Genomic DNA, 19,753 nt, shown 5'->3' on the forward strand with positions numbered 1-19,753 from the left:
TATGGGGTAGGGTAGAGACATGGGCTTAAATAGGGTGCTCTTTGCAAAGACCGGTGCAGACATGTAGGGCCGAATGGCCTCCACTGTAAATTCTATGATTCTTTGGAGCACCACCAAAGACCAAAACTGCTCATTTTGTGCGTAATATTGTAGTGCCACATTATTGCAGAAAAACGGCCTTGTTCACCCATCTGATACTATGACCAGTCAGATCCCTATATTGCTCAGTACAGGCAATGTGACATAAATTTGGTTGGGGGAGGGGGGGTGAATTCAAACCATTTTAAGTTGCTGCTCTAGTATTCCATTTCCCCTCTCCCGTCTCCCATCTTCCTTGTGTGAAACATCCGTCCCAGATATTTTACCCACTCTACCTGGCCTGGAACCTGCTGTGCATTCCCCTTGGAGGCAATACAGCAGAGGTTCACTAGAACGGCACCTGGGATGAGAGGGCTGACTTGGAATGAGAGGCAGAGTAAATTGTACCCTGTACCCGTTGGAGTTTAAAAGAATGAGAGGTGATCTCATATAAGCATCCAAGATTGGAACTGGAACTGAACAGGTAAAGTAGAATGGGGTGTGTGCCATTATTGAATATATTGAGTACGGTCTCCTCCTGTTATGTTCTTGGTGTTCCAGTTTTCAGCCCTCCCTCACAGAAGTATTGAAGCTCCCTGCCAATCTCCAGGTCCATTCAGCAGAATTATACGCAGAGCACAATTTTTAACGTTGAACCATTACATTGATCATTATATTTGGCATTGTGCTGTGGAAGTACTAAGATACAGATAACTGCAAACTTAACATTGATTGCGTTTTAATCTAGAACGAAGAAGAAAGTCATTGCTGCCCCAAAGACTAAAACAAAGGTAAGTGCCACCGGTGTATTGGGACGAGATCCACAATTGAAATATATTTTATTGGCAAGTAATCCTTAGGCATTTGACTCCTTTATCACAATTGTCTGAATCATTTTTTTACAATGATAGTTCCTGAGATGGGACAAATGAAAGAAATTGAATTTCTAACTAATTAACCGGTAGCATGGTGGTTAGCATCAATGCTTCACAGCTCCAGGGTCCCAGGTTCGATTCCCGGCTGGGTCACTGTCTGTGTGGAGTCTGCACGTCCTCCCCGTGTGTGCGTGGGTTTCCTCCGGGTGCTCCGGTTTCCTCCCACAGTCCAAAGATGTGCGGGTTAGGTGGATTGGCCATGCTAAATTGCCCGTAGTGTAAGGTTAATGGGGGGATTGTTGGGTTACGGGGTTACGTGGGTTTAAGTAGGGTGATCATTGCTCGGCACAACATCGAGGGCCGAAGGGCCTGTTCTGTGCTGTACTGTTCTATGTTCTATGATTCAGTCATTTGACTCTGGGCCTGTTCCATCTAGCATCTGAGCTGGGAGAATGTTATCTTGGCTCTACATATAGAAATGTATTCTGCAGCATTGGGACACTTTACTTTGGCACAAACACAAAATCCAATATAAACGTAGATTATTTAGCAAGGACTTCTGAACAATTAATTAAATGTAGTTTTGGGCTTACTTTCGCTTCAGTAAGCATTCATCAGCATCATCATGTGTGCTATGCCCAAAGACAGGTCCTTGGCTTAGAATAATCCCACTTCTCTCTATTCCGTGCCATTCTTTATATTTGGCAATAACTTCCTCCAATTTTCAAGCCATCCAACGTTCCCTCCGTCATGTCTTCTACAAGTGTTACGGGCAGACGGTGACACAGTGGCGATGTTACTGGGTTCGTAATCCTAATGCTCTGGCCACATGAGTTCAAATCCCATCATGGCAGCTGGTGGAATACGAGTTCAATCAATAAATCTGCAATGTAAAGTTAGCCTCAGTAATGGCAGCCATGGCAATTCGTATCGATTGTTGTGAAACCCCATCTGGGTCACTACTATCCTTTTGGGAAGGAAATCTGCCGAGCTTACCTGGCCTGGCCTACCTGTGGCTCCAGACCCACGGCTGTGTGGTTGACTTTTAACTGCCCTCTGAAATTGCCCAGCAATCCACTCAGTTCAAGGGCAATTAAGGAGGGGCAGCAAATACTGGCTTTGCCAGTGGCATCTACATCTGTGCAAGAATAAAGGGGAAAAGTCTATGTTTCTCAGAGAAACCCAGGACTGGATTCTCCAGTCCCCCAGCCACTCGTGCTTCTCGGCAGCGCGCCATTCGCTGGAGGCAGGATTATATTTTCCCGCCGCTTGTCAATGGGATTTTCCATTGTAGCCACTCCGCACCGCCAGGAAACCTGCTGGCAGAAGTGTATTGTCGGCAGGAAAAGTGAATCGCAACGGCCAGAGAATTCCGGTCCCAGTCTCTCTCCTTTTTTCCTAATTATGTTATAATCAAATTTTTTTTTCATTCAATCTCCTCAGCACTTTGTTACTTTTTCTCCATCTGATCCTTTCCATTCTCCTTCAAACCCACATTTCAAAGCTATTTAGCAAGTTGGATTCTTCTTTCTGCAAGGCCCAAGTTTTTCATCCGTGCAAATAAGGGAGTTATTTATTCAGCTTTCTGGTTAGCAGCTGTCTTCTTACCAAACATGGCCTTTCCCATTATACATTAGCCTTTTGTTGCATCCATTCAGTCATCGTTTGCACATTGGTTTTGTAAACCTCTTTAATGTGCAGTGTAGTAAGGAATATTCAAAGAAAAGGCTAATTATTGCTCCATAGCCAAAGGCCCGATAAAAATCACCAGTTTTTTTTATTTATTACCTTTTCTGAGTTACAAAGCCAGGGCTCAATGTGGACAGGTGCAAACCCCTAATCCAGCTCCTTGCCTGCTCCAAAAACCAATTCAAATTCAAATTGAATCCAATTCATGGTCTCCACAAGAGAGACATACCAGATCCAGGCATTACACCTGATCCCACGTTCATCTTAGCCAAAAGGCCAAGAAAGGGAAGTCGTATGTCAACGAGGGAGACTGTAGATGATTGGTAGCAGAGAACTCCGAATGGGTATCCAGGCTGTGGGATTCTTTTATTAGTTGAAATAGCAATTCCCTTTTCCTCGGGATATTCTTGGGGTAGGGGGACAAATTAGAAATTGTTTGCAAATTTAGAACAGCCAAATGGGACTACAGCACTGGATTCACCGGTCCAGCAACTGTGTTTCTAGGTGGTGCATCGTTTGCTGGTGGCTGTATCCTCTGTTCCAGCCGCTGTCAATAGGACGTCCCATTGAAGACACCCCACGCTGCCGGGAAACACAATGGTGGGGGTGCTCTGCCAACGGAAACACAGAATCCTAACGGTCGGAGAATTCCAGCCATAATCTTTGGTTGCGCCTTTGGTGCCCTAAACAACTCGAATGGAGAAATAAAAATGCAGAATGCCCTTTGTACTGAGGGGGATTACTTTATTCTTTAGATGTGGCATTGAAAAAGAATTACTGGTTATAGTTTGCTTGATGAACTATATTTTTTACAGCAGCTTTTCAGAGTTGCAAAATGTTAGTTACTAATCCACCTCCACACAATTTGCAGGCCAAACTGTGCCTCTGCGCAGCCTTTTCAAGTAACAAAATGTCCAATCTCTGCAGCAAATAAAGTCCCTTTCTTATGTACAAGTTTAAATAATCGACTCTATTTTGGAAATGAATAAAATTCAAAGAAGTAGTGAAAAGAAAAGTAGTTTGACAAACGACATTACAGCGAGGAATGCAACGCAATATGAATTTGTCTTTTTAAGGGGTTGAACGTGAATGCATTTTTTTCTTTTACAGGATCAGATGCTCAAAACTGAACGGAAATTGCAGCAAGCAAGTACCCCAATTCATTGCAGTAACGCTGGTTCCACCGTGCAAGGATCATGCACTCCACCTATCACTCCAATTAATGTCTCAGTTTCCTCCAGTGCTGCTCAGAGTTCCAGTGATACGACAACCCCTCAGTCATTCAGTTTAGACGATTCCCTCGATGATGATCTACCCAATAACCAGCCTTCTCTGGAAGATGTGTCTGTCGCACTGGCTGCTCTCAATGATGCTGCAGGAGGCACCAAGAACTTCAGTTCTTTAGTATCAAATTCATCGAGTGACAAAGTAACGGTAGCAGTGTCATCAGAGAAGAAACTTGTGCAAAAGGTTCCCGCTCCCTCTTCCGCTCCATCGCCTGCTGCTCAGTCACATTCACCTCTCAATCTTTTAGCTGAACAGGCATTAGCTTTGGGACAGTTGTCTCAGGAAAGGACTTTGGAAAGTACCACTAGCCTCATCACTGCCTTTAAAAACATTTCTTCAGCAAACAGCAAAGGTTTTGCAGAGACTCACCAAAATAAGCCGAAGCATCTTTGTGTGCAACGTACATCGCAGTCCCAAGTTCAAAACCAGGTGTCGACACAGGCTGTGAAACAGTACCATCAGACCAGCTCACATCAGAAAAACTTCATGTCATCACCATCTTTTAGCATAAGCAAACTGCAAAGCTGTTCTCAGACTAAAGCTACTAGTCAATTGCAACAACGGCCATTAATTCAGCACCTAAAAACCTCAACAAAGACTCAAAATTTTCATTCTGTCTCATCGTCTTTAGCAAGCAATATACAGACTTCTCCCAGCCCTCACAGAACGCTTGGCACTTCAGTTACTTCTGTCAGTTGTACAGCAAAACATACCAACTGTCAGAGCTCTGCAAATCAAACCTTCAAGTCTCCGATGACTGTTGTCACAACAACTAAGCATTCTATCCCTTCCAGTAGCCCTACTCAGAACGTATCAAGTATTCAAACTTCTGCGTCCAGTAGTTGTCATTTAAATAGACAGTCTCCATCTTCAGGACAGGTGTTAAATCGGCAGTCACCTAATATCAATGTAAAGAAGCCTTCAATTTCTCAGAAACTTACTCTAGTCGCCCCTCCAGGAGGTAGTAATGGAGATTCAAGTAGTGGCACACAGGGTGTAGCTAAACTACTAACATCTTCTCTTAAATCTTCAGCTGTTAATAGTTCCACAGCCTCGGGAGCAATTCTGGTGAGTGTAAACAGAAATGTATGGATTTATTCTTAAAATATACATGGGTTTAATAACTGTTGGAAAGGAGGGATTAAAATAATATAGTTTAGTGTACGGTTTGGATTTAATTGCATTTTGAATATTCTGTTGTTTGCTGCTTTTCCAATTATTTAGGTTAGGCCAGCAGTTACCACTTATTCAGATTAAAGTTGTCTCCTGGTCATTTTGTACATTGGATCATGTATAGTCTCAAGATTTTATTTTTCCGAAATGTTTACTTTCAGAAACCAGAGAATGGTTAAAAAGTTGGGTGTTTCATTCTCACATACAAGCCCTATCTCGCCGATATTCTTCCTTAACTCTGGTCTTTTCTCTAGCCTGTAAGAATCAAGCAATTGGCCTATATACAGTTATACCTCGTTCCTATAAGACCATATTCAGCAGTTGGAGGAGACTGACCTGTGGACCTGCGGAGGTTTTCTGCTTACATCTGCTAATGTTTTTGCCAATATTTCCAGTCATTTAAGAGTTATAAAGCTGAATTAAGATTGCCATTCTGAATTGCTTCACTTAATTCATGATGCATGTACACGCTGAGGCATTCTTCTGCCATGATAACATCCAACGTGATATTTGGCTCAATGTAAAGAAAAACAACGTGCTGTGTAGTTTGGCTTAGGTTGTGGTGTTTCAGTTTAATTTTCAGATTCTGGTCCTTGTTTCACCGTTGGTGGTTTCCCCTACAGCTGTCGAGGCCCTGGGTTCTGGAATTTGTTAAGTGTTATGTTGTTGATCATCCTAAATGCAGCCCATATGCACATTTCGGATCTCTGTTACAGATAATAATTAGCTTTGACTTTCAAAAATGTTGTTGAATCGTGTAATCTACTTGACCTAAAAAGACGCACAAAAAGTGATTAGCAGCAAAGTTTTCACTGTAATCTTTTCAAAGCATGAGGCAATCAGTTTCCTCCTTTCTCTTAAATTTCTCAAGGTAAAATTAAGCAAATGTTAATTCCGTGTGTTACGTAATCTGCTTTTAGGTTGAGACGAATGCAAAAACACCAAGGGCATTGTTACAAGAGTTACCCCTCTCAAATTGCATTCAATTTTCTTTTACTAATGCGACTTAATACTGACAGGGAGATGGTGGCACAGTGATATGTCACAGGGCTAGTAATCGGGAGGCCCAGGCTAAATATGTGCCTTAAGCACATGGCCACTGATGCAATTTAAATTCAGTTGGATAAAAGGAAAGAAAATATGAAATTGAAAGCTGGCCTTGGTAATGGTGGCACAAAACTATCACCAGCTGCAGTAAAAATCCTTCTGGTTCACTTTTGACCCAGTGACCGTGAAGGAACGTCATAGTACCAAGCCAGGATGGTTTGTCTTGAAGGGAAATGGACTGATGGTGTCCCCGTGCTGCATCTGTTGCCCTTGTCCTTTTAGGTTGTAGACGTTCTGGGTTTGGAAGGTGTTATCAAAAGAGGCTTGTTGAATTGTTGCAGTGCATCCTGTCAGATGGTACACCCTGCTGCTGCTATGCATCAGTGGTGGAGGGAGTGAATGTTTAAGGTGGTAGACGGGGTGCCAATCAAGCGGGCGGCTTTGCCCTGGATGGTGTTGACCTTCTTTGAGTATTGTTGGAGCTGCACTCACCCAGGCAAGGGGAAAATATGCTGTCCCATTTCTGACTTGTGCCTTGTTGATGGTGGACTGGCTTTGGGGAGTCAGGAGTCGATTTGCAGAATTCCCAGCTTGGCCTCTCGTAGCCACCATATTTATATGGCTGGGTTCAGGTTTTGGCCAGTGGTAACCCCCAATATGTTGTTGGTTGGGAGGGAGCGGGGGGGGGGGGGGGGGGGGGGGGGGGAAGAGGGGGGGGGGGGGGGGAGAGAGAGAGAGAGGGAGGGATCTTGGTTAGCTGGTTAAATTCTTGTTGGAGATAATCACTGTCTGCAGTTACATGTCACAAATGTTTCTAGTCACATATCTGCCCAAGCCTGATTATTGCCCAGGTCTTGCTGCATATGGGCACAGACAGCTTCAATATCTGAGGAGTTGTGTATAATGCTGAACATTAGTACAATCATCAGCAAACGTCCCCTCTTCTATTCATTCATGGAATGTGGGTCTCGCTGACCAGGCCAGCATTTATTGCCCATCCCTAATTGCCCTTAAGGTGGTGCTGACCTGCTGAAAACCATATGGTGTAAGTGCTTCTACTTTGCTGTTGGAGAGGGAGTTGAAGAATTTTGACCCAGCGACAGTTAAGAAATGACGATATATTTCTAAGTGAGGATGCTGGGTAACTTGGGGGGGGGGGGGGGGGGGGGAGAGAACGGGGAACCTCCAGGCGGTGGTGTTTCTAGATGGTAGTAGTCGTGGATGCTGCCTAAGGAACCTTGGTGCATCATGTAGAGGTAATCATGACTGCTACTATGTGTCAGTGCCGGTGCTGGAGTGAGTGGATGTTTGTGGATGGGGTGCCAATCAAGCGAGCTGCCTTGTGGATGGTGTTGCGCTTCTTTGTTGGAGCTGCACTCATCCAGTCAAGTGGAGAGTATTCCATCACACTCCTGATTGTGGACAGGCTTTGGGCAGTCAGGAGGTGAATTACTGGCCACAGGATTCCCAGCCTCTGCTCTGCTCTTGTAGCTAAAATATTTACGTGGCTAGTCCAGTTTCTGGTCAGTGGCAACTCCCTTCCCAGAATATCTTTTGACCGTATGTTGGAGGGAAAGTCATTGATGAAACAGCTGAAAATGGTTGGGACTGAATTCTCCAGTGATTTATTTGGGACTGAAATGATTGACCTCCAACAACCACAACCTTTGTGTTAAGTATGAATGACCAGAGGAGAGTTTTCCCTCTGATTCCCATTAACTTGAGTTTTGCTAGGGCTCTTTGATGCTACACTTAGTCAAATGCGGCCTGATGTAAGGGCAGTCACTCTGCCCTCACCTTTTTATTTCAACTCTTCTGTCCATGTTTGGATCAAGGCTTATTTGAGAATTAACAAGGTATTATACCGATATACAGCTCGAGTATGGACCTGTGCTGTCTGATAGAACCTAATATGAAAGATGACCATGCTGTCCAAACATTTTCACTACCGAAATGAAATGCCATTTATTTATTGGGTTACTTAAATTATAGACCTGTTAACCAATTATTTTCAGGTGCTATTACACAATATCAAGTATGCTTATATTGCATTGCTTTCAAACTATAAAAATCATGGTATGTAATCCAGGTTAAATTAAGCTTTAATTGAATTAAAATTTTAAATACTGTCTTAACATCGGCATTTATGTTGATATTTTCTGTCTTAGTCTCTACAGGCTACCACAGGAGCAGCGTTACTCGCCAGCTCTCCATCTTTGAGTCTTCTGTCACCTTCCTTTAATGCAGCAAACCAGAAAATAACTTCAGCAACCCTGAGCCAAGCCTCACTCGGGATGATCCCAGGCATTGTTCCTATGCACTTTACGTTTCCCACGGTTTTAACATTAGGCTCAGACTCTACACCAAAATCTGCTGTATCAACAGATGCAATAGTCACAGGACCTGCCCCAGGAACATTCCACCATGGCCTTGCACATAGTAAGTTGTACGTTCTGGAGATTTTGAAGGGTGGACCTTGTTGTTGGGAGATCTCGTACAACACAATTCTTTGGCAGCATTTACAGGAGTGAAGTAGAGAATATCATTCCCTTCAAAATTTAGAGAGCATATTAAGAAGTAATAAAAATGGTTATTCTTAAATTTGCTACTGTTTCTATGGCGAATATTAGTGTATTGAAGGTAAGTGCTGATGATCCGATCAGTGCCGATTGAACAAATCGGCTTGGTTAAACCCAGACGCATGCTGTTAAAATCACACGTGCTTTAGTAATAGCACCATTGTTGATTCCCCTTCTGTGAACTGTTGGAATCAGTAACTCCCAAGTCATTTATTCCCAAACATATTATCAAATGTTAGTATTGCATGACATATTCAAATCATTGACAAAGGGGAAGTGGCCTAGTGGTACTGTCACGAGATGAGTAATCCAGAGAACCAGTGTAGTGCCCCAAGACCCAGGTTCAAATCCCACAACGACAGGTGATGAAATTTGAATTGAACAAAAATACATTTTGAATTGAAAGTCTAATGATAATGAAACAACACCATTGTCAATTGTCATAAAAATCCACCTGGTTTGCTAATGTCATTTTAGGAGAGAAATCTGCCATTCTTCCCCGGTCTGGCCAATATGTGACTTCAGACACACAACAATGTAGATGACTCTTAAACTGTCCACTGAATAGCCACTTGGTTCAAGGCAGTTAGGGATGAGCAAAAAGTGCTGGCACAGCCCACATCCCATGCATTTTCTATTGAAGACACCTCGGCAACATCATCCAAAAGCATTGGGTTCCACATGTATGTTAACGGCACCCAGCTTTATACTACGCTGCACTTTCGACTCCCCCACTTGCCATTGTCTCTAAATTGATGGACTGCTTGCCTGACATCCAGGACTACATGAGCAAAAACTTCCTCCAACTAAATATTGGGAAGAGTAAAACCAGTCCCTGACCTCACTCTTGTTCCCAGGGCTCCTCCATTCCTCTCTTTAGAAATTGTCTGAATCTGAACCAGACCATTCATAACCTTGGAGTCAGAATGTCCAATTCACCTAACAAGCATGTCTTTCGGGACTTGTGGGGGGAAATCGGAGCACCCAGAGGACACCATGCAGACATGGGGCGAACGTGCAGACTGCACAGACAGTGACCCAAGCAGGAATCGAAATTGGGATTAAAAAACTGTGAAGCCATAGTGCTTAAAAAAAATAATTTTGTACCTGCAACAGGGTGTTTCATTTTGAAATGTGGTGTTAAGGCTTTTGATGTACAATTTTAATGTTTTGCTAAGAAACCTGTCATGGCATTGCTTACGGTAAGTCAGAGAATGTGCTGTTCTAAACACAAAATTCATATGCCTACGTAAAATGCAATGTATTAAGTTTGTTTAAGGCTGGTTCCTGAGTTTGCTTGCTGCTGCATAAACTTTGGGTCTTGCCGAGGGTAATTAGAGTCTGCTACTGCTGAGCACCACTGAGTGAATTTGGACGCATCTGTTTAAAAGACAGTAGATAACCTGTCGCTGGAATTTTGTGCTCCTGAAGAGTTCCAAGATCCAAAAATCCACGGTGGGTGGAGGAACATCTGCCGCAATGTGTCAAAGTTCATGAGTTATGAGGAGAGTCATGGGTACTGGGCATTTGACAAGTCAAAAAGGGATAAAGGATGTCCCCTGGGATAGGAGCTACTTTTAGCATTGTTAAAATGTAAGCCCATTACTCATCTTTGGTTCACATCAAGCATTGCTGTAATGACTCTGTAATTTGGCTGATGTATGGCAACTGCTGACTTTGGTATGTTTGGCCCTACCCCACCAGCATCAGTGTCTTTTGGGGAGGGGGATATTATCCACTTCCCTGGATCAGCTGCAGAAACACTCAAGAAGCTCAACACCATTCAGGACAAAGATTGATTGACACTCCATCCACCAATTTAAACATTCACTCCCTCCACCACTGATGTATGGTGGTGGCAGTATGTGCCATCTACAGGATGCACTACTGCAATTCGCCATGGCTTCTTCAGCCTCTTCAAATGCCTTCTCCAAGGGCAATTGGGTGGGCAATAAATGCAAACTTAGCCAGCGATGCCCATGTCCCATAAACTAATTTTTAAAAACTCATTCCCTATAAAACTTTCCTTGAGCAATCGCTCGCTAACGAGTATGATTGTCCACCTAAAAGTCTCCATGCCACTGGTCTTTAGTTCTGTTGATGAGCCCAATCCTAGAGCTACATCTCCGACCACGCACTTGTCAGGTGTTTCCTTGGACTTGAGATCGCTGGTATTTCTTTCTCTGGCTCCTTTTCGAGACCTCCTTTTGCCATCGGGTGTTCTCTAAGAACTATGTCCCTCCAATCAGAGGTTCTTCTGAGCAATGGTCCCCCAGGTGTTGACATCTATGTTCATTTATTAAGGTACGCATTCAGGGTGCCTTTGAAGCTCTTCTTTTCTCGTCCTCCTCTTTGGGAGCCTTTGTTGAGCTCGGCGGAGATGATTTGCCTTGGCAATCAGGACTCTGGCATCCTAAGCAAGTGGCCAGTCCAGCAGAGTTGGTTTAGATGTCCGTGGCCTCAATGGTGGTGCTTTTGGCTCCTGAAAGGACACTGATATTCGTACATCTGTCCTCCCAGATCATGTAGAGAATCCAGGCCTTGTGGTGGTGTCTATATGACCCCCCCCCCCCCCCCCCGCCCCGAACTTGTAAAAGAAAAGGCTGCAACCTTTTTTTTTAAACTGGCGCACTGCGCATGCGTGCCAGATCATGATCGGGCACGCATGCGCAGTGCGGCCACATTTTTTTTACATGTTCGTGGCCATTTTGAAGGCTGCTTGCAGCCGGCTGTTGCACGCAGATTTGCGCGATCTGGAGCGCTGTGACGGACAGCCCCGTGACCCACCCGCAGGTTGCGCCCCCGAGTTTGACTGCCTGCATTTGCCAACCTGACTCGGAAACATATCACCGTTCCTTCACTGTCGCTGGATCAAAATCCTGAAATTCCCTTCCTCACAGCACCATGGGTGTACCTATACATGGGCTGCAGCGGTTCAAGAAGGCAGCTGACCACCACCCTTTCGAGGGAATTGGGATGGACATTAAATGCTGACCTAGTCAGCGGCACCCACATCCCATGAATGAATAAGAAAAACTTTAGCTGATGGCATGGCTCACGGGTTCCTTGGGAACTTTAATCCGGAATTTCTCAAGAGAGGGACAGGTCTCTGAAAATTAGTTTTTACAAAAATATTATTCTGTAAGGTTAATCATTTGTACTGTTTTGTTAATATGTGCAATAATGACACCTGATTTCCTGAGCAAAAGTGAGTGGGAAAACTGATCAAGAAGATGCCTGCTGTGTATGGGGACTGAATGGAATTTACGGTATTTATTGCACCTTACATTGAGTGTTAGCCCTGCATTCAATTGGTAGCACTCTGGCCTCTCGAGTCAGAAGGTTGTGGGTTCAAGTCCCATTCCAGAGACTTGAGCACACAAATGTAGGCTGATGCTCTAGTGCCGTATTAGTGGAATGCCGTACTACTATTGGAGGTTACTGCCTTTTGGAAAAGATGTTTATCTGTCTATGCACTCGGGTAGACTTGAAATATCTCATGGCTCTACTTCGAAGACAATTCGGGAAATTGTCCCCGGAGTCCCGGCCAATATCAATCCCTCACCCAACATCACAAAAAACAAGCTCTCTGGTCATTATCGCACATTGTTTGTGCATATTGGCTGCAGTGTTTTCTGCAGTGACTACACTTCAGAAAGTACTTAACTCGCTAAAAAGACTTTGAATGTCCTGAGAAAGGTGCTGTATGAATGCAAGTCTTTCTCTCAAAATATACAGCAGTGAAACTCCACAGTCAATTTGTTTTAAGCATTTATTGTGGAAATGCAGCAGAGTTAATGGATAAATACTTAAAAGTTGTTATTCTTAAAATAGCGTATTTTGTTTGATTAGTAAGTTGATTGTCCTTGGTTTCCGCTGTCTTTAGCTCTCAGCTGCACCTTTGACATTGAAACAATCGCTGAGACGCTGCAATGCCGATGGCATCAAATCACTTTCCCATCTTATAAACCAGTGATTGTACTTGTCATTGCAGATGGCTATGCCGAAATAACTAATCACTAAATTGCATGCTCACTTTCGGCTCTTTCTCTCTTTTTCCCCCCCTCTAGGTATTTTTGCTGGCTTACGCACAAACCCTCACCATGCAGTGCAGCTTCCACATGCAGTTTTGCCCACCCGCATACAGCAGTCTCTGCAAGGTAATATAGCACGTGACTTTTGTCTCTACGCTGTGCACCCCAACACAACAGTAAATTGCTAAATGTAGTATTGTCAAACATGTCAAATTTCACTTAATTTTCGAGACATTTTTGCCACTTCTTCCTTTTAACGTTTATTTATTTTTTCCTCATTTTAACTTATTTTTGATATGTTGACATAGAGAATTTTATGGGGAAAGGTCTGGCCATGAGAGACTAATTACAGCTTCAATATGCTTGCCTCATACAATGGTTTGTTTTCTTGTCATCCTCTTTAAATTATATTGTATTAATTATGAGTGACATTCAGTTTCCAAAAAGGAGCTGCTTTCCTTATTTTGCAAGTGCTTGCATTAAAATTACAATATTAAATTTGGACCACTACCACTGATAATGTCATAGTAATTATTTTTAAATGTTGGGAATAGTGTTCCTGCTATGCACCAGAACTGCCGTTTTGATGAAAGGCTGGCTAAGTGAACTGCAAGCATACCTTTGCATTCAACTGGTGTCATTTCACGGGCAATGCATAGTTCAGGATGGATACAGTGAGGGATCAACGTTGTGTCTGTCTCTTTACTTGGCCCCTGGAGGTAATTTGCATTGAAGTTGCACACAATGTTTGGAAGTAAATTAGCAAAAATACCCAGTGCAGAAGTGAGGCTTGAAAAGAGCTGAGCAATCTGGATTGTTGCAAAGCACTGTGACCCAAATCTCCAGTCAAAAGGTCTAGTTATTTTTAAAAAGCATGCTTGCATTGAACCACCGAGTGACAAAATGAGTGAAGTTTACAGAATCATTTCTCCCAGCTATGAAGATAGCTGGGGGCCAAGAACTGCTCCATTTTAGGGGTGAAGCTCCTCTTTTCATTCAACTGTATATGTTCTGGTTAGGTTTAATCAGCCCTGTATCTATATTTTTAATGTAAATTTATACCCAATTATTTTTTTCAAATTAAGGGATAATTTAACTGGCCAATCAACCTACCCTGCACATCTTTGGGTTGTGGGGCGAGACCCACGCCGACACGGGGGGAATGTGCAAACTCCACATGGACAGTGACCCAGAGCCGCGATCGAACCCGGGTCCCATGAGACAGCACTTGCCAGCCTTGTATCTAAAATGGTTAAAGACCACTGTTTTCGCAACAATGTTTTTCTCTAAATTGGTGCTTGTATATTTGTAAAGACTGGATGTAAAGATGTTGCCACAGGCTAAAAGGACTGAACAGGAGCTGGTATATATGTGCTTCATGTCTGGTCTTTTATAGTTGTTGTTTGCACGTTTCTTTTTAAACTTTTAAAATACAAACTGAATTGCTTTTGAAAATGGAAGATTATCATAGAATCATAGAATTTACAGTGCCGAAGGAGGCCACTCAGCCCATCGAGTCTGCACCAACCCTTGGGAAGAGCACCCCACTTAAGCCCCAAACATCCACCTTATCCCAGTAACCCCACCCAACCTTTTTGTACACTAAGGGGCAATTTAGCGCGGGCAAACCACCTAACCACATCTTTGGACTGGGGGAGGAATCCGGAGCACCCGGAGGAAACCCACACAGACACGAGGAGAATGTGCAGACTCCGCACAGACAGACTCCGCACAGACAGTGACCCAAGCCAGGAATCGAACCTGAGACCCTGGCCCTGTGAAGCAACTGTGCTAACCACTCTCCTACCCTGCTGCCCACTATCCTTATCCTGGCTTTTTGGGGATATTAAATGCCTTTAAAATAATGTAATTGCAGCATTTGACTTGCATCCCTTATTGGTCCCCATTAAGTTTGTTATTCCCACTCCACGTGTTAATTAATATCCTCACGTGATGTGTTCTCCAGCATTCCGTTTTCAAATAAAAAATATATTCAGGAATATATGCAAGGATATACAGAAGTGGTAGCATACTGCATCTGGTAATGTTACAGTGCCATCCTTAATATTGTAATTTGTCTATTTCTTAAGTGAGGCAGAGAAGGTGGGAAGAGAGGGTTATTTAAAATTTTAAATCGCTCAACACCCTGCCTGCCCTGCCAGGTTCTTCAGTTTTGATGTGAGCAAACTGCAGTTGCACATTCTCACCTCCAATCCAAACGTGTATCATTGTTCATGGGGAACAATAGATGTGCTGATTCTTGGCATTCTCGCTTCTGATCCCAATCCAATTTCCCCCTGCTGGAAGGAGGTAGATTGTAGATGTTGGACGAAGGCAAGGTGCCAATTTGGATGGCACTCCATAATCAAAACGACAGCTCGTGTTCAATGTCCAGTCTGACACTTGCCTGAAGAACTGCTGGGAAACTGCTATCTTTGGATCGCTACTGCCAGCGAGGCGACAGTGACCTCACAAGAGAGAGAAATCATAGCAGGAAAAATGAGTGAGTAAAGGAGGGAAACTAGGTTCCTTATGGATCAGTCATTGTAGCTAATCTGGAAGGCATAATAGGAGTTGTACCGGAATGGAGGTGTGACTGAGGTGATTTAACAAAAATTTCTTCTCCTGGAAGAAACTGCAAATTATTTCTCTCTATTTTCATTCAAAGCTGAGAGCCAGTGTTTGTGCAGCCAACTGACTTCAGAAAAATGGAATCTTGAGATCAAGTTCAATTCAAGTAAAGCCCTGCTTGTACATAAACTGTCCTTTCACCTCTCCAACCTCTTCATCCAGTAATGAAGGGTGAGGATGTCACTTCTCTGCTCGCTCCTTTGTCATGAGCTTGAGCACTCCTGGTCTTACTCCAAATGAACAACAATCCACAGCCTGTAACTGTCTATTAATTGGGGGCTCGAGGGAGAATGGCTAGTGCAAGAAATATAAATTCCCTGTTTTATAGGAGTGGATGTGCTTCTGGAATTTGGCTCGAGATATTGTTAGTCACTTGGAAGGAGCAATGCGTGGCCAGCCTTCTGGGAACTAACATTGGGTGGAAAGATTTTCTGTTTCTCAGCCTTTCAGTCAGACCAAAATCCACTCCCGCCTTTTTCCCCCCCCATCATCCCAGAAAGCCTCGCGTGAAGTTCACTGTTACTCATTGTGTTTTTCCTTCCCTTCAAATGCAGACAGCAACAAGATCCATGGGGAAACTTCCAGCATGCAACGCAAAATGCAGTGAGCTCTGCCACAAAGCACAGTCGAATGAAGCTATTACTGCAGCAAAATCCCGAGGGAGCAGCCACGCTGTAGGAGCTGCTGGGCTGGATGGCCAACTCTGCATTTGCTCTTGTTCACGGATTACTTGCACCCTTTTATTTTTGGGGCAAGTGCACTAGTTGAAATCTGCTGCGTACCTTGTTGAGACTGACTAATGGAAAGGGCTTGCTTCAATGGCAACGGTATCAGGGGGCCAAGTGAATAGCTGGAGGACCTCGAGTTGGTCTGGTGTATGCTTAGATTCGAAACGTATAGAAAAGTATCTTCCACTGAATGCCTATGCAAGAACACTTTTAATATTGACACAGCAACGATGGTCAATAGAACAAAATTGTATACAGTGCATTCCTGAGATTTAAGGCATCGAGAGTGTTTAGGTTTGTTCCTGTATTCTGTTCTAACCATTAAAAAATAATCCTGTGTTCAGCAGTGGGCTTAATTAAAAGCTTTTATATTTTATTCGGGCAACAAGTTGGAATGTGTGCAGACAGGGCCACATTATTGGAAACATAGGCACATGGTGGTGGTGGAGGGAGTGGACTCTCCGACACACTTTTTGTAGAGGTGGCGTGAATTTCAGGATAAGCGGGATAGAAATGTGCAGCTCTGTTTGGCACAGGCAAACTCTGCTGGAGTTTTCTGTTTTTAAAGATGTCCAAGTTCCAATTAGTGTAGAGTTCTTCAGAGCACTATGCATTGGATCAATGAAAAAGAAAAAAAAAAGTTTAAATTGCTATTTATTGCCTGTAATGGTGAATTGTTTAAGGAGCATTTATACATTGTCGTGTTCTTGCTCTGTTGGTGCACTGTGAACAGGACCACAACTCCTGAGGCACTATTGTGACCCTTGTGCTTGTCGAAGCACAAGATAACGTGGAATATAACAAATCAGAACTATGATGAGTTGATTAACGATTCAAGGGAAAAGGTTAAGTGTTAAAGACTTTGCTTTAGGTACCTGTACCAACCACCTCAGTTGCAACTTAGGAGCGACTAGTACTGATCAGCTTGGCCTGGTGTCCAGAAGTTTTTTTTTAAAAAGCAAGCCATTAATCTCAGTCGTATACTCTTACAGTTCCTCATGTTGCTGTAAACCCAGGATTGAAGGTGGGCCCAAGGCCATTGGGTTTGGCCCCGAAAAAAGATGGTCATTTAGTTGTTCGTAATGACGACTACCTACAGTATTGTAAAAGATACTGATAGTAAGAGTGATACAATTGCAGTGCCTTTCCTTGTAGTGGAGAAGATGGAAAGTATGTGCTGAGATTTCATGTATTCTTAATTCCTGTACGACACTAACCTTATTTATATTTTTTTTAAAAAGGAAAATAAACTACAGGATTTGGGAAGTGACTTCTTTTTTTAAAAAAAATAATATTAATTCCCACGTGGTTCATAATTTGGCACAATCTAGTTGATTATCGAGAACCATGTCAGCGGAGAAGCCAAAGATTTTTTTCATGCAAGATAACGCAAGCTTGTGGAACATGGTCGCGGGCTGATGGTTTGAAAGGGGGTTTTTTTTTTTTGGTTTGTTTGGCTTTTTCAGACGATTTTTAAACAAAACTGACATTTCATTTCTGGAGTGCTCCAGTCATATTTGATACTATGGGTGACTCACAGGCAATGACAAATGTTCTACAGAAACTCAGGACTTGAAAATTGCTGGATCTGATTTTGTGTTAATGAAGTTTAGCTCTACTTGAAATTGTATAATCATTCTCGAACTCTGTATATTGTGATGTGCTAGTAAGTTCAATTTGTTTTAATTAAAATAGACATTACTTTGAATGATGGTGCTTCATTGTATATTGTTTTATTCGAGACTTGTGTATGTATTTGCTGCAGAACAAGAAGTGGTTGTTCCTGTTGCACACTGACGTCAATAAACTAGAACATTTTGGAGAAAACGGTGATGATTGCTTATGGTTTTTAACTAAGGATGTTTCCCATCAGCGCAATTGAAAATTGTTTATTTGAGCAATCCTTCAGCGAACGTTGATGGTCACTACTCTTTGTGACATGCTTCCAATTCCCTTTGTCTTTATAAAAATGACACCAATTTTTGTTATAACCGAATGTGAACTATTTTGGGTTATACAAACCGAAGGAGATTATTGAATTGTAAACGACAGGGACCCGGAGAATGTGTGAACTCCACACAAGCCACCCAAGGCCTGGATTGAGCCCGGGTCCCTTGCACTGTTGAGGCAGCTGTGTTAGCCGCTGTGGTGCCATGCCGCGATTTTGGGAGTGGAGTTTGGAAACTCTTCTGTGACAATCATCTTGGAGGGGGTGGGGGGGTGGTTCTGAAGAGAAAACCACACACACTAACTTCAAAGTGGAGTATGTGCATTTGACCACAGCCAATCTTGTGTGTCTAAAAGGGTGTGATAATGGGTCCATTGAAGCTAAAGATGTACTTTGTAATCTGTGTTAGTCTTAAAATATATGTGCATGTGTTAAACTAAGGGGGTAGTATTGTATATTATCCAACTTTACATGTTAAAATTTTTTTTGCTTGTTAAAATTAGTTAACGATCATGTGACTTCCATGTTTTATCAAAAAAAAGTTTCAAGTTACAGCCTTTAGAGCCAGGCCTCCTTTCTGGGATCTTTCCGTCCAGTTATAACAAACTTGGATCGTAACACTTCAGAAAAGTCTAGTACAGTTTTTTAGATTGTGCCTCTAGTCCTTGACTCTCCAACCAGCAGAAAAAGTTTTCCCTTTCTGTCTTGGAAAACCTTCAATAAATCCATCTTGAACCTTTAAGATTGCATTCCCCATTCCCTCCTCTTCCAGGGGCGTAGTGCCTAGAACTGCTCGCAGTACTCCAGCTATGGTCTAACATACCCAGGAGCAGTAGTATACAATTCAGCTCCTTGAGCCCACCCAGCCATTAAAAAAATCTGTCTATCTCCTCCTCGAATCCATTCCATGTCCCAGCATCCACCGCATTCTGGAGGAGTGAATTCCACAGATTTACGAACCTTTGAGAGAAATAATTTTGCCCTATCGCTGCTTTAAATCTGCTACCCCTCATCCTAAAACTATGACCTCTTGGTCTAGACTGCCCCACATGAGGAGACATCCTCTCTATGTCTACGTTGTCACGGCCTTTTATCATATACCTCAATTAGATCTCCCCTCATCTTCTAAACTTGAGAGCGTATAGGCCTAAACCGCTCAACCTCTCTTCGCACGACAAACCCTTCAACTCTGGAATCAATCTAGTGAATCTCCTCTGAACTGCCTCCAATGCAACGGCTGCCCTCCTCGGATAAGGGGACCAAAACGTTACATGGTACTCGAGGTGTGGTCTCACCTATGCCTTCTAAACTTGCAGCAACACTTCCCTGTTTTTCTACTCTTTTCATTTAGCTACAAAGGCCAAATTTCCATTTGCCTTCCTTATTACCTGCTGTACCTGCAGACTAGTTTTCTGTGATTCATGCACGAGGCCACCCAGCTCCCTCTGCACCATTTCTCTCCATTTAGATAATAAGTTGCTTTTCCATTTTTACGACCAAAATGGATGGCTTAATGAGGGCTTTGCAGAACTGAAACATAACTTCCACCCTATTTACATTCCAGTGCTCTAGATATAAGGACCAGCATTCCTTTAACCTTTTTACTTGTTTATTGCATTTTGGACCTAAAGGTTTAAGGAAAGAGTACTTCCTAAATGGTGAAAAACTGGACGTAGTTGAGTGT

At 43.0% G+C, this 19,753-nt stretch overlaps 1 protein-coding gene across 4 annotated transcripts in view; it reads left to right on the forward strand.

The window, feature by feature from the left end:
- LOC119979077 (ubinuclein-1-like) overlaps positions 1 to 17,948 on the forward strand; it is an 85,569-nt gene extending 67,621 nt beyond the window's left edge. For all 4 annotated transcript variants that reach the window (XM_038821072.1, XM_038821073.1, XM_038821074.1 and 1 more), the window contains 5 exons: positions 827 to 869; positions 3,753 to 4,997; positions 8,318 to 8,588; positions 12,799 to 12,888; positions 15,948 to 17,948. In XM_038821072.1, coding sequence (XP_038677000.1) covers positions 827 to 869; positions 3,753 to 4,997; positions 8,318 to 8,588; positions 12,799 to 12,888; positions 15,948 to 16,000 — 1,702 coding nt within the window. In that variant the 3' untranslated portion in view covers positions 16,001 to 17,948. The remainder of the gene's footprint in view (positions 1 to 826; positions 870 to 3,752; positions 4,998 to 8,317; positions 8,589 to 12,798; positions 12,889 to 15,947) is intronic.
- The last annotated feature ends 1,805 nt before the right edge of the window (positions 17,949 to 19,753 follow it).

This window comes from Scyliorhinus canicula, chromosome 15 (assembly GCF_902713615.1).
Source record: "Scyliorhinus canicula chromosome 15, sScyCan1.1, whole genome shotgun sequence".
Classification (NCBI taxonomy): domain Eukaryota; kingdom Metazoa; phylum Chordata; class Chondrichthyes; order Carcharhiniformes; family Scyliorhinidae; genus Scyliorhinus; species Scyliorhinus canicula.